Source organism: Drosophila virilis, chromosome X, assembly GCF_030788295.1.
Source record: "Drosophila virilis strain 15010-1051.87 chromosome X, Dvir_AGI_RSII-ME, whole genome shotgun sequence".
Lineage (NCBI taxonomy): Eukaryota > Metazoa > Arthropoda > Insecta > Diptera > Drosophilidae > Drosophila > Drosophila virilis.
The window spans coordinates 16507409-16519441 of NC_091543.1; the positions used below are offsets into that span (position 1 = coordinate 16507409).

The window sequence follows — 12033 nt, forward strand, 5'->3', positions numbered from 1 at the left end:
AACAAAATATTTACACGCGCATTTAAATGGCAACATGGCATGCGCCCCAAATGTGAAAAACATGCAATTAAACAACAAATAAATAACAAAAAAAAAAAATAAAATGAATAAAATGAAATTGACAGTTTTTAAAATCAAATGAAATGCAAAGATGAAACGAAAAACTGAACCTAAATTAAGCATAAATATTTTTTGCTGTGTCTTAGTCCATGTGTCGTAACGAATTTATTGAACTTAATATACATAAAAAAAAAAACAAAAAAAAAAAAACATTAACAAAATTTTACGGTATTTTTTTTGTTGTTTTTAAACGTAAGCAACGCAAACGGATAAAAATTATAACAAAAAATTAAAAAAAAAAAATAATACAAAAAAAAAACCAAAAGCAAAAGGAAAACAGTCAACAATATTTCTACAAAATTAAGCACAAATTTTTTCAACTACGAAATTGCCTTTTACTTGTATTTTATTTTTTACTACTTACTTAAAAACGAGAAGAAACATTTATTAATAAAAATATAAATATAAAAGAAAACTACGCTGAATTCATTTGAATGTTTTGCAAAATTGCGCCTACAAAAACTGTGACTAATATAAACTAAATAAAACCAAAAAAGAGAAAAACTCCAATAAAATTATGCAAGAAATATTGAAAAAAAAAAAAACACACAACTCCAAAAATATAAAAAACTAACCTAAAATTAAGTTACTAAAACTTGATGCAAATGCGTAAGGTACAAGTTTTATCTTAGGCCAAGTGAATGGATAGAAACTTCATATACAAACATGTATACAATTACACACACACACACACAGACACACACTTACAGATAATTGTTGGCATAATAACGGTACATACATTCTACATATGTACACTGAGCTCCCCCAGGCGAATGGCCAGCAGACACCTACACACACACACATACACACACACACACACACACATATACAGATATATACCAGTTCGTATATATATATATAAGGCTACAAAGAGGCTATATATACATGTGTATGTGTACATACTTGTAGTAACAGTTTATACATTAGCATTATGCAACATCATCTTTTATTAATATATACATACATATATACATATATATACTCGGATATTTAATGAATGCAAGAAAAACAAAAACAGCAATTTACTTATATGAAAATGTTTCTTTCAAATAATTCGCAATTGCAAACAAAAATAAAAAAAAAAAATAAAGAAAAAAACAACAACAACAACAACAACAACAACTAACTAACATGAAACGAGCAAAAAACAAGGAAAATTACAACAACAAAACAAAAGGAAAATACAATATACATATATACACTTATTTAAATATTAAATAAAAAAAAAACAAATAAAAAAAAAAAGAATTATATATACATATATATATAACTATATATGTATACATATATTTATATATATATATCTATATATAAAGTACTTATATATGCATATATACATACCACTACATAGTTTAAATGTTTATTTATTGTATTTGAACAAAATGAATAATTATAAAACCAAATTTAAATAAAAATTATAATAAAACCAAAAATCAAATTGTTACAGTTCTTATGAAAAGATCAAAATATTTGTAATATATATTTATTTATTTTTAATTATGTTTATTTATATATATTTTACAGACCTTCCCATCGGATAGATACCCTCGTTGGACTGCTCCAACTAAGCCCAGTCGCAGCTTAATAATAGCCCAATTATGCAGACAGTGTTTATGGCATCGATTAAAAGTCAAACGCTTAAATCAATAATAAAACGGAATCTAATTCCAGCAGCAATTACGGCCAATAAAGTACTCGACTCGACGGGCTTGATAAAGATATGCGACTGGCGATCAAATGGTGGAAATAATATTGAAACGCCAAACATCCATTACAAGGTTTTTATTATTATTATTATTTTATTGATTTCATTATTATTTTTGTTATTGTTTTATTGTTAAGCCTATGCAAAGGGTATTCAAATTTTGTCCAGAAATTTTTAAAGGAATCATTTTCGATCTCATAGCGTATATAAATTTTGGATCTCCTCGATATGGCCATGTCCGTCTGTCTGTTTCTATATGAACTAGTCTCTCAGTCTGTCCTGCTTGGCAGGCAGTACAAACATATGCATGTAGGAACCGGCTAGATCGGACGACTATAACTAACAGCTGCCTTAGGGTCGATAGGTCGCAAATGAAAATGTTTTGAACGAACAACTTTTCGGTTTTTCCAAATATCTAGACCAAACTTGACATTTATTACATAAGCAAAATTCTATCAACATTGTGACACTATATCATATAGGTGCTATAGGAGAGATCGGTGGAGTAGTAGGATCTTATATGCAAAAATATGCCAAAAATGTTTTCAAACATATTTCTATTATATTAATGTTATTTTTATTTTTTTGTTCTTGATTATGGATTATGGAATATTATTGCTATTAGTATTATTATTATTATTTATTTAAATTTTAATTATTATACGAATTATTATTAATGTTATGAATATTAACGTTATAATTAATTGAAAATAATATTTTTATAGGAATATTTTGAAGCTTGTAATGTAATTAGTTTCTATTGCGCGCCGTTCTACTAAAAATATTTTGTGTCCATAATATTTTCATGAACTAGATGCGCGCTATATTTGATCTCTATCCAAAATTGACAGTTGTCAAATATGGTTAGATGAATACAATGACTGGGGCGCTAGCTATTTATGGCTTGTCGCTGAGTTTACCTGAAACTTTTTTGTTTATAATTATTTTGAGTCAAAGAATTTGTGAAAAGGTTTTGCTAGCAGTTCGTTTTTTGACCTTTACAAATGTTTTTTTTTGTTTTTTTTTTTTTTTTTATTTAATTTTTCATTTCACTTCATAAATGTTGATCAATGAACGATATGATGTCGCTCGTAAAGGCTTTTGATTTACGACCGATAATTATCGATTATGATTTTAATCAGTTGCTATCAGCACTGGACAAACGATGTCTGCGCCCTCAGATAAGAATTTTTCTACTTGGCCTGAGTATAAATACCGGGCATGGTAAGCGATGTGGTTAAGTCGAAAATCAACATGAAGTTCATCATTGCGAGTGTTATGTGCCTGTGCCTGAGCCTGAGCCTGGCCAGCGTTGGCCAGGCCCAGCCTGTGTCGCTGCCGGCGCCATTGGACGCACAGCTGCTGAACGTGGTGGACGAGATGACACAGATCGGTGAGAACGCTGGCAAGGCGCTGGTCCATCAGTATGAGGAGATTGTTATGGAGCCGCAACAGCAGCTGGACCAGGCCGTCGAGCGGGTGGAGGTGCGGCGCTCGGAGAGTCCACAGTGTGTGGCCGAGCAGGATGCGCAGATCGATAGCATTCTGGATACCGCACATCAGGAGCTGCACGAATGCGGCTTGACAGCTGCCCACGACTCCGCGGAGATTGTCACCGATGTCAACCAGGCCACGCAGCAGCTGGTCTTTGGCGGCTACGCTCTGGGGCGCACCTACAACAAGTGCCAGAACTACAAGAATGTCGTGCTCAAGCAGTCCTGCATGGCCAAGTTCTATGTCCAGGCCACGCTCTACTTGGTCAGCGCCCGCTCCTCCCTTAAGACCATCAAGCAGACCACCAACGATCGCATTCCGGCCGTTTTCACCGACAGCAATGCCTGCACCCATGTCGCCTCCGAGAAGGCTGTCACGGCTCTGGATGTGATCAATGCTGATATCGATAAATGCATTGGCCAGGCACGTCGTCGTTAAACACTCCGATTATCCATTTAGTTAATAAAACTTGTGTACTCCAGTTCGGTTTGAGCTTACTTTCACCTCAGCATGCTTCAGTTGATGCAGCTTATCGATAAATATCGATTTCCAGTTTCATTGCAATTGTCTGAGAGTAGCATTCATTTTGGTCACATGAAATTGAGTATAAAGGGTATCAAAATTAGTTTGCTTCAGCATCAATATCTGATTTAATCTAAGAGACTTTAGGAGCTCCAAACTATAAATTTGAAGAGCAGCTTCTCCCTTTGATTACGCAACTCATCGATTTGCGCAAAATCGATTTTCAGTTAAGCTATTATTTTTTTTTTGGCAATATCTCGTAGCTAATTAGAGCTTCAGATACTAAATTAGGTTTAGCGTAAGAGATTTAGCCATTTCAGGATAGTTCATATATCGATTCAATCCATTTTTATTTTGATATCTGATATGCAGATTATGCTAAGTTTTCGCTGGTTTGATTGAAGGCCATAAAGCGGAGATGAGTTAATTTTCTATTTGCTCAAGTCCTGTAATCCTTGGCAATTTCACAGCTGCAAATTTAATTCCCTTTGCAATCGAATTGATGCCAGATGCGTGATGCGAATAATCACAATTCACACAATTTGAGCTCTTGACAGCGGCCATCAAAAGTATTTGGAGCATTTATTGTGGGGCTTTCTCTTGCTCTTAGATTAATTATTTATAATCCTATAAAAGCGCATTTGGAGGCTGGCAACATTTTTAATCAAAATACAAATACATAATTAATTTGACGTGCAGGCGCCTTTCGGCTTTCGGCTTTCAGCTTTTGCTTTTGCCAGAGAGCTTTGGGCATGGCCTTCGAATGCCTCGCTTTTAATTACGCACAACTGACCTAAGTTTGATAATTATTGGACTATGAATGGCAGTGAGTGTCGAATAGTCTCAATTTTCTTAGGTTCTTGTTTTTGGTCAGGCGGTTTTCAAGTTTGCATTGAGCTTAAAATTGAGCTTCAAAATTAAATCCAATTGAAATGCGAACTCGAGCTAGAAAAAAACTAAAAAAAAAAACAAGTCCGAGTGCTGAGCTCAACACTGGAAGATACCCATTAATCATTACCCTGCGGTTACACACAACTTCGGAGCTTATAGTCCGATCGTTTAACTTGGGCCAAAGCGCAAGGCTGTATATTTATGCTATGTTTCAAAATCGATATTTATCGATTTACTGGACATCGACATCGAAATCAAAAAAAAATGTTATGCATATACCCATTATTGCGATAACGCAGCTCAGTTAGGCGGACTTTAACCTACCCTTTCACAATCCGATATAACCAGCTTTTGACATTGTTCCAAGAACAGGGTATGCAACTAACGCGCGGGCGCTGCTAGAAACGCCTCAAAGTTGCTGCGGCTACAAATCAAAATCGAAATCAAAACGAAATCAAAACGAAATCCGGTGGCCATCAGGCATCTTGTCACCGTGTTGCACATTCAATCATAAAGCCAGAATCATGGACTCAAGCAACGCATCAAATGCAACGAATTTCAAATGCACTACAATGCAATTAAAATATACGGCTTTAGGAAGACTTCTTGACTTTATAATTAAGGCTTGCTATTTTAGATATTTGATACTTTAGTTCTCCATAAAAAAGCAATGGACCGTAAGGTAGATCTTCGAAAATGTAGTTAAAGAGTTCTTCAATTAAAGTGGAATATCATTATAGGGAAGGGAGAGGGATATCATTATAATTGATCGTTTTCGATAATTTGAGCATATCGCATCTGATGACATAGCTAATATGCTCCTGCCTGTGGCAGAGCATATCAGCAACAGCATTAACAGCATGTTAGAGCGCATTAACCGCAAATGCCTGACTAGCTGATGCCCTGTAATCAGGGCCGAGCAGGCCCACATGCTGCAAGCTGCATAATGCATTCTTGAAAATGAAAATTTCGAGGATTTGATATGCTAGCCAAATATCTGAATATACCAAAACACAAGGAAAACTCTTAATACGTTATCTGTACAGATATAAATATCGATATGCAAAGCAAGCTCTATAGACACTAGCTAGGTACGCGTATAGTCTATATATCCGCTAGCTATTCTCCTGTATAAAGTCAGACGAGTTTTTATAGTCTCAAAGTTATGCTGAAAAGAGTTTCTTTTGAAGAGATATCGAAAACGGATGTAAGAACTGTGAATGATATAAGAGAGCATATAAAACATATATATATATATTTGTATGTATTAAATTTAAAGCGTTTTAGAAGCATAGTCAAGATGGATTCAGCATGTCCAGCTGATCAGCTGATAATTATATATCTACATGCTATATGCGATCTGGTGCACAGCCAATATACCCAATTGGAATGCGTACAGGGTATACCAGCCAGAAAGTGAGAAACCAAGCGCGCGCTGTTTTGAACGCTTGTGTGCAACGCAGCGTGGCGCGTTTCAAGGGCAACTCTGAGACGTTGCAAAAGTGCAGCGGGCGGGCGTAGACCAACAGCCAAGATATGAACACACACACACGCATACACATGTAGACAGAGAACAGGCGACACACACACACACACATAGAGAGACCAAGTGTTGCATGACTCGCGCATTGGCCACTTATGGTCAATGCCAAGCGGCTTGCGACGTCGGTTGCCGCGATTTTCAATTCAAATGCTCTCAAGCCGCCGGCCCCAACCCACCGCAATTAACGGAGGCTCAGCTGCGCGCAAAGTTCAAGCGACAAGTTCAAGTGATGTCGTCAGCCAGAGAGGCCTAGCCAAGTGTTACAGCTCAACGAGAACAACAACAACGACAACAATAACAATAACAATAACCATAACATTAAGAAGAACCTGTAGCTGGAGCTGGGAGTGAAGCCAAACCAATAACCAAAACTGAAACAGAACTAGAACCAGTTTGTCATAAGCCAGGGCAAAGCAGAACAACTCAGGCTCAGCTCCGAGAAGCTTAACAGAGCGACTATAACAGACGATGATGACGTCGACGTCGACGGCGACGTTGACGTCGATGCCAACGTTGAACGCATTGAACTTGTTAGCGATCTTTCGGCTCCATTGTCAGTTATAAACTAAACGCAAAACGAAACGGTTCGCAAATCGCCACAAACACAAAGTGCAAAAAAGCCCGCATTATTATTATTATTTTTGTTTGAATTTTGATTTATATATAGTTTGTTTGTTTTTTTTTTTTTTTTGCTTGCCCAAAAGCATGACAATTTATGGACTGCTGGTGCAAATCATAATCATCTGCAATTAGAAAACTGAACTGAACCGAGCTGAACTCAACTGAACCGAACTGAACGAAGCGGCGCTGAACGGCACGGAACTGGTTCGCAATGGCGCCGCCCGCCGAGCAGCCGGAGGATGATTTTGTTACCAAGGTGAGTGCAAAGGAGTTTCCCTCGCACCAGTTAACGTTCAACTGTTAATCGCTTGTTTTAATTATTTTTTTTTTTGTTTTATTTTGATTTGTGGCTAATTAGCAGCCTTGTCCGTGGCACACGGTCAAGGTTGTTGTTGTTGTTGTTGATGTTTTCTTATTAGAAATATTAACATAAAATGATCAATGGGCTTGACTTGGGCCAAATGCAAAGCCAATCGTAAATCAGCCGAGCCGGAAATATTTGCTTCATTGTTTTCATTTTTTACTTATTCAGTTTCCGTTTCGACATTTTTGTCTGTCTCAAAGCAAAGGTAACGAGTGGATTGAATATATATACATATATATATGCATGTGTGTACTGATAAATATATGCATATGTATTTAAATATATATCGAATGCATATAAACCAGTTTGTTAAATATTTTCGCTGCGCCTTCAATTGTTTTTCAATTTAAATAAATATATCCAGCTTTTATCACACCTACGTTAATTGAACAGCCCGATCAGCACTTTCCAATACGTATATATATATATCTATATATATCTATATATATAGCTGCATAGCACGAGATCAGCTGCTTCTTAAACACAGCTTAGTATCTTTCCTATTAATCTGTTTTATTTGTGCTCAAAGTTCCCACAATTATGTCATTTATATATATAAACATCTTATATATATATACCATAAGCTTATATATATAATCTCACTGTGATTAGTTAATTATGCTCTTGAGTTGTTTTTACTATACTCTTATGTCTCTGAAAAACATAAACAGCAGCTAATTCTAGAAGTTAAAAGCATCATAAATCTTTGAGAAAAGAAAAAAAGACGAAAATATTATTTTAGTAGAAAACGAGTTTAGTATTGCGTAATACTCGCTCAGAGTTCCACAGCTTTTTAAAAGTTATTCATGTTCTGTTTGCATCGATTTTTAGAAGAAATTTACCCTATATATGCATATATATATATATTTACTAAATGACTGCACAGTATTGCTGTTTATGTGATAATATAGGGAATTCCCCCAAGCCGATTACCTTGTTCTTTGTGCAGGGGGATTTTCGCTCTGGTAGAGTCTAGACACGGGTCAATGAAAGGTTCGTTCTTATTGATAATGATACGGATAAATGCGGCATAAAGCTTTGGTAGGGTTCACCGGTTAGTTAGAAGATAACTTAGATCTTATATACAGGCCAATAGAAAGTATAATATGCCTATCGTAATGAGCTGATGTGCATATGATCACGTTTAAAGAGTTCACAAGCTGATTCGGTTCAAATGAGCTAATTTCAAAGAGAGACTCTTAATAAATTGAATTGAAATTAAAGGAATTGCAGATATAATCCCATCAAATATCTTAGGAAATAATAATATATAATTCATTTAAAATTGCGAAATTTAGCAGACGGTTGATTGAGGTGTTGCCACCTTGTAAATGTGCATATACAGAGCATGGATTACAATTTAATTGCAAGCTAGAGCTATATAAATTGTTTAACTTTTCCATGAAGAACATTAACTTTTGCGCTTTAGTTAATTAATTTATTGAACTTTTTGTAGCTCTTGGGATTAGAACAGCGAACATATAATATATGAAATTTACCATGAACTTTACCAGGCACATGACAAATGCGCCTAAATGGGCTCTGCACAAGATAAATCTAGTTCGGAATGCATTAACAAACGAAACTTGCCATATTTCTATAGCATATACAAGCTACTTAATTTGAAGACAAATACAAATGATATAACATCAATTTTGAATTTGTGAAATGTGCTTAAAGTGTGGCAAGTGCAGCGATAAATGCGCCACTAAATGCTGTACAAATTCAATTTCTATGATTGGCAACGTTCGGCGGGCTTAAATGAGATTTGGGCCATAAATAATAGCCAATTGCTTTATATGCTTTACTCTAAACGCGAGTGTACAATGTATCTGTATCTAAGCCTGTGTATCTGTATCTATGCTTGGCCGTATTCGTATCTCTGCCGGGCCAAATGGCTAACTAAATGGCCAAAAGTCGCGTATCTCGAGAATATCAGACAGTCGCACTTTGGTGCTTTCGCTTAAATAGCTTTTGTATCTTTTGTATGTTGTATCTTGTATCTTTTGTTCGTTGTTCGGCATTCGTGTATCTGTAGCTGTGCATCTGCGGCCAGACGCTCTAGTATCTTAATTATTGTTATGCCCAGCGTTGCGGAACAAGTCGAGACAAATCGCAAGTCACAATTACACACACAAACATAAATCCCAAAATTCCAAATTATTGTTGATAGATCAAAAAAAAAAAAAAATTTGTCTTCGTTTTTATTCTTGGCTTCTTCTTCTCTGGTTTTTCGGTCTGCTTCCGCATTTTTATTTGATGCGGCGCCCAAAATCATTTACAATAATACCCAGAAATACTAACAAAGGCGACGATCGACGGCCATAAAAGCCAAAGCAAAGCAATTAATTGAATGGCAATAACAGAAAAGAAAAAGAATAAGTAAATTTAAAAAAAAAAAGTCCGTTTGGCCGAACTTCAGATACCCTGCCAAATGTGAGAGCTTATGCAACTTTTGCTACATCTAAGTCTAACATATACCAGAGATCTCTATAAGCCGACCTGAGGCTCGTTTGCATGAGACCTTTGCAATCTCCTCCGCATTTGGACTTAGCCCATTTTAGATTCGGAAGCTGTGCAGGTATTATAGATGGTCTCCTTACAAGGACAGCATTTCTACCATCACAGGGCATTGTGCAGGGCTAAAATCTCATAGGAACTTAAGAACCAGTTCGGTTCGCGGTTTGAACCAGTGTCATGTTTTCGTTGAATTTGGTTCAAACTTCTCCTCTCCTTTTATATATATTTTAAAAATTGAAATGAAAATTTGCAATCTGCTCTTATGATTGCCCGTTCTACTGAAAATATTGCCAGCTGTAGATATTTTCATATGGAAATTGCGGGCTAAATTTGTACTCAACCCAAAATTGACAAGGATTCTAATTTTGTGTAAATAATATATATTTAATAAGAAACAAGTTTTTCATACTAGTTTTCTAGTCCCTTCGACTGCGATCGTTCCAGCTATTCGATATAATAGTCCGATGTTGATAGGATCCGATCCGCATAGGCCCGAAATATGTGCGGTGCAAAGTTTCAAGATGAAAGCTTAGAGAGACTTTTTTGCATAGAAAAAGACAGACGGACAGATGGACAGAAGGACGGACGGTCAGATGGATAGACGCACGATAGACTCGACTGCTGATACTGATCTAGAATATATGTATATGCTTTATGGGTCCTTCAAGTCGTTCACACACTTCACGACAATGTTATAATAGCTTCTGGAAGGGTATGCAGCAATTCGTAGATGCTTCTTGGAATGTCAGATGTCTTCTTCTTCTATGTTCTACACACTTCATGATAAGGCTAGCACAGCAAGGGTATACAGAACTTCGTATATATCTCGTTTGAGGCTCTGCGCATGATCAGCCCTCATCAACTCGAGCGGCATTTCGGAAGGTAGCTTCGAGCTGAGATTCCGATTCGTGACGTGTGCACACAACACGTTATTGTTGTTGTTATTCTTGTTGTTGTTGTTGTTGTTGTAGTTCGCGTGGAGGTCAAGTTCAGGAAACACCGCATGGCTAGCGCGTACTTAATCTGTTTTTTTTTTTTTACGATTGTGGTTTGTTTGCATTTTAGGTTTGTTTCGAAGAGCTGCGAACTCGGATGTTTTTTTTCTTTCTTTTATTTGCAATAATAAAGTTGGTATCTAATTATGTTGCTAATTAGGTTTACGCATTGAAACATTAAATTAATTATTTAATTAGTTAGTTTATGGATTAACTAATTATTAGCACGTATATTACCGAATTTTTCTTGCAGCTAGCAAATGTAATTTCATTGAAGATCCTAAAACTTGGAATGCTTCTTAATGCATTAAATAATTTTATAAATTCATGTTGCGCTTACTTGAACAGTGTTGTAAATCGTACAATTTTCAGGTGTCAATTGACCAGTTTTGTAAATTGATCAAATTTTTGTTGTCAATTGCAGGGCAAGTAAAATTATGACACCCAAATGGGAAAACCTACTGAATTTCAGATCTTAAACTTAAAATAATGTCGGTCTTTATCAGTGTTGTAAATCGATTAAAATTTACCTCGAATATGATCAGATCATATGCTAGCTATTCCATAAAATCTTCTATAAATGAAATTATATATACTTTTATTTTGATCAAAAGTTTTTTCGAAAAATTTTTTTTAGTCAATTTTCCTTTAATTTAAATTCCTGCTGTGACTAAATATAAAATATAATTAATTTATGGGCCATGTACATGTTTCGAAGTCTTATGTACAGAAAATTGTTGCCTTATTTTGTTTTTATTGTTTATTAGATTTTTATTTTTGAGCTGTCGCTTGCAGGCCAGGGCCAAAAACCAAATAAATTAATTTGATTTATGCTAATTAGTTCGTGTGTGTGTGTGTGTGTGTGTGTGTGCGTGGCATGAAAACGTATTAACTAAAGATGCTTGAATATTATGATAATGTTTTTTTCATGATTTTGCTGCTAATTACAGATACCTTCAATAATTGGATTCTTGAACTTGGACTAATTGGCAATTGAACTTTCGGGCCGCGGACGTGCTGGAAGCATAATAAATAAATTAATTAAGGCTGAATATGGGCGCGCTGCAAGGTCTACATATACAACTCCTTCTTTTTTTTTTTTTGTAGAATAAATGTAATAAATTAATAATAAAAAAGTGCTAGCAATTTATTAAAAAGCTGTGTGCAGCAGGCAGCGCAGCTGCCGTCAAACTGTAGGCAGCATTTTCGTGCTGCGCCGAAAAGTATGCAATGGTTAGAGGCAACGCTGCGTGTGGCG

The 12033-nt window shown here is 35.7% G+C and overlaps 1 protein-coding gene and 1 long non-coding RNA gene across 2 annotated transcripts; one reads left to right on the forward strand and one right to left on the reverse strand.

Annotated features, from left to right (window-relative positions):
* Positions 1–3031: 3031 nt before the first annotated feature.
* LOC6635460 (uncharacterized) lies at positions 3032–3800 on the forward strand. The gene has a single exon (XM_002058932.3). It carries the CDS (start codon positions 3047–3049, stop codon positions 3755–3757), a length of 711 nt encoding a protein of 236 aa, XP_002058968.2. The 5' UTR covers positions 3032–3046; the 3' UTR covers positions 3758–3800.
* Positions 3801–10155: 6355 nt separating this feature from the next.
* Positions 10156–11220, reverse strand: LOC116651991 (uncharacterized). Its single transcript, XR_004304990.2, has 3 exons — positions 11116–11220; positions 11013–11061; positions 10156–10927 (listed from the first exon to the last, which is right to left on the reverse strand). It is a non-coding gene; the product is annotated as an uncharacterized lncRNA (long non-coding RNA).
* Positions 11221–12033: the final 813 nt, after the last annotated feature.

What these genes read in the sequence shown, in the direction of transcription:
- LOC6635460 (XM_002058932.3), top strand. Translation starts at nt 3,047, where the DNA reads ATGGTAAGCGATGTGGTTAAGTCGAAAATCAACATGAAGTTCATCATT.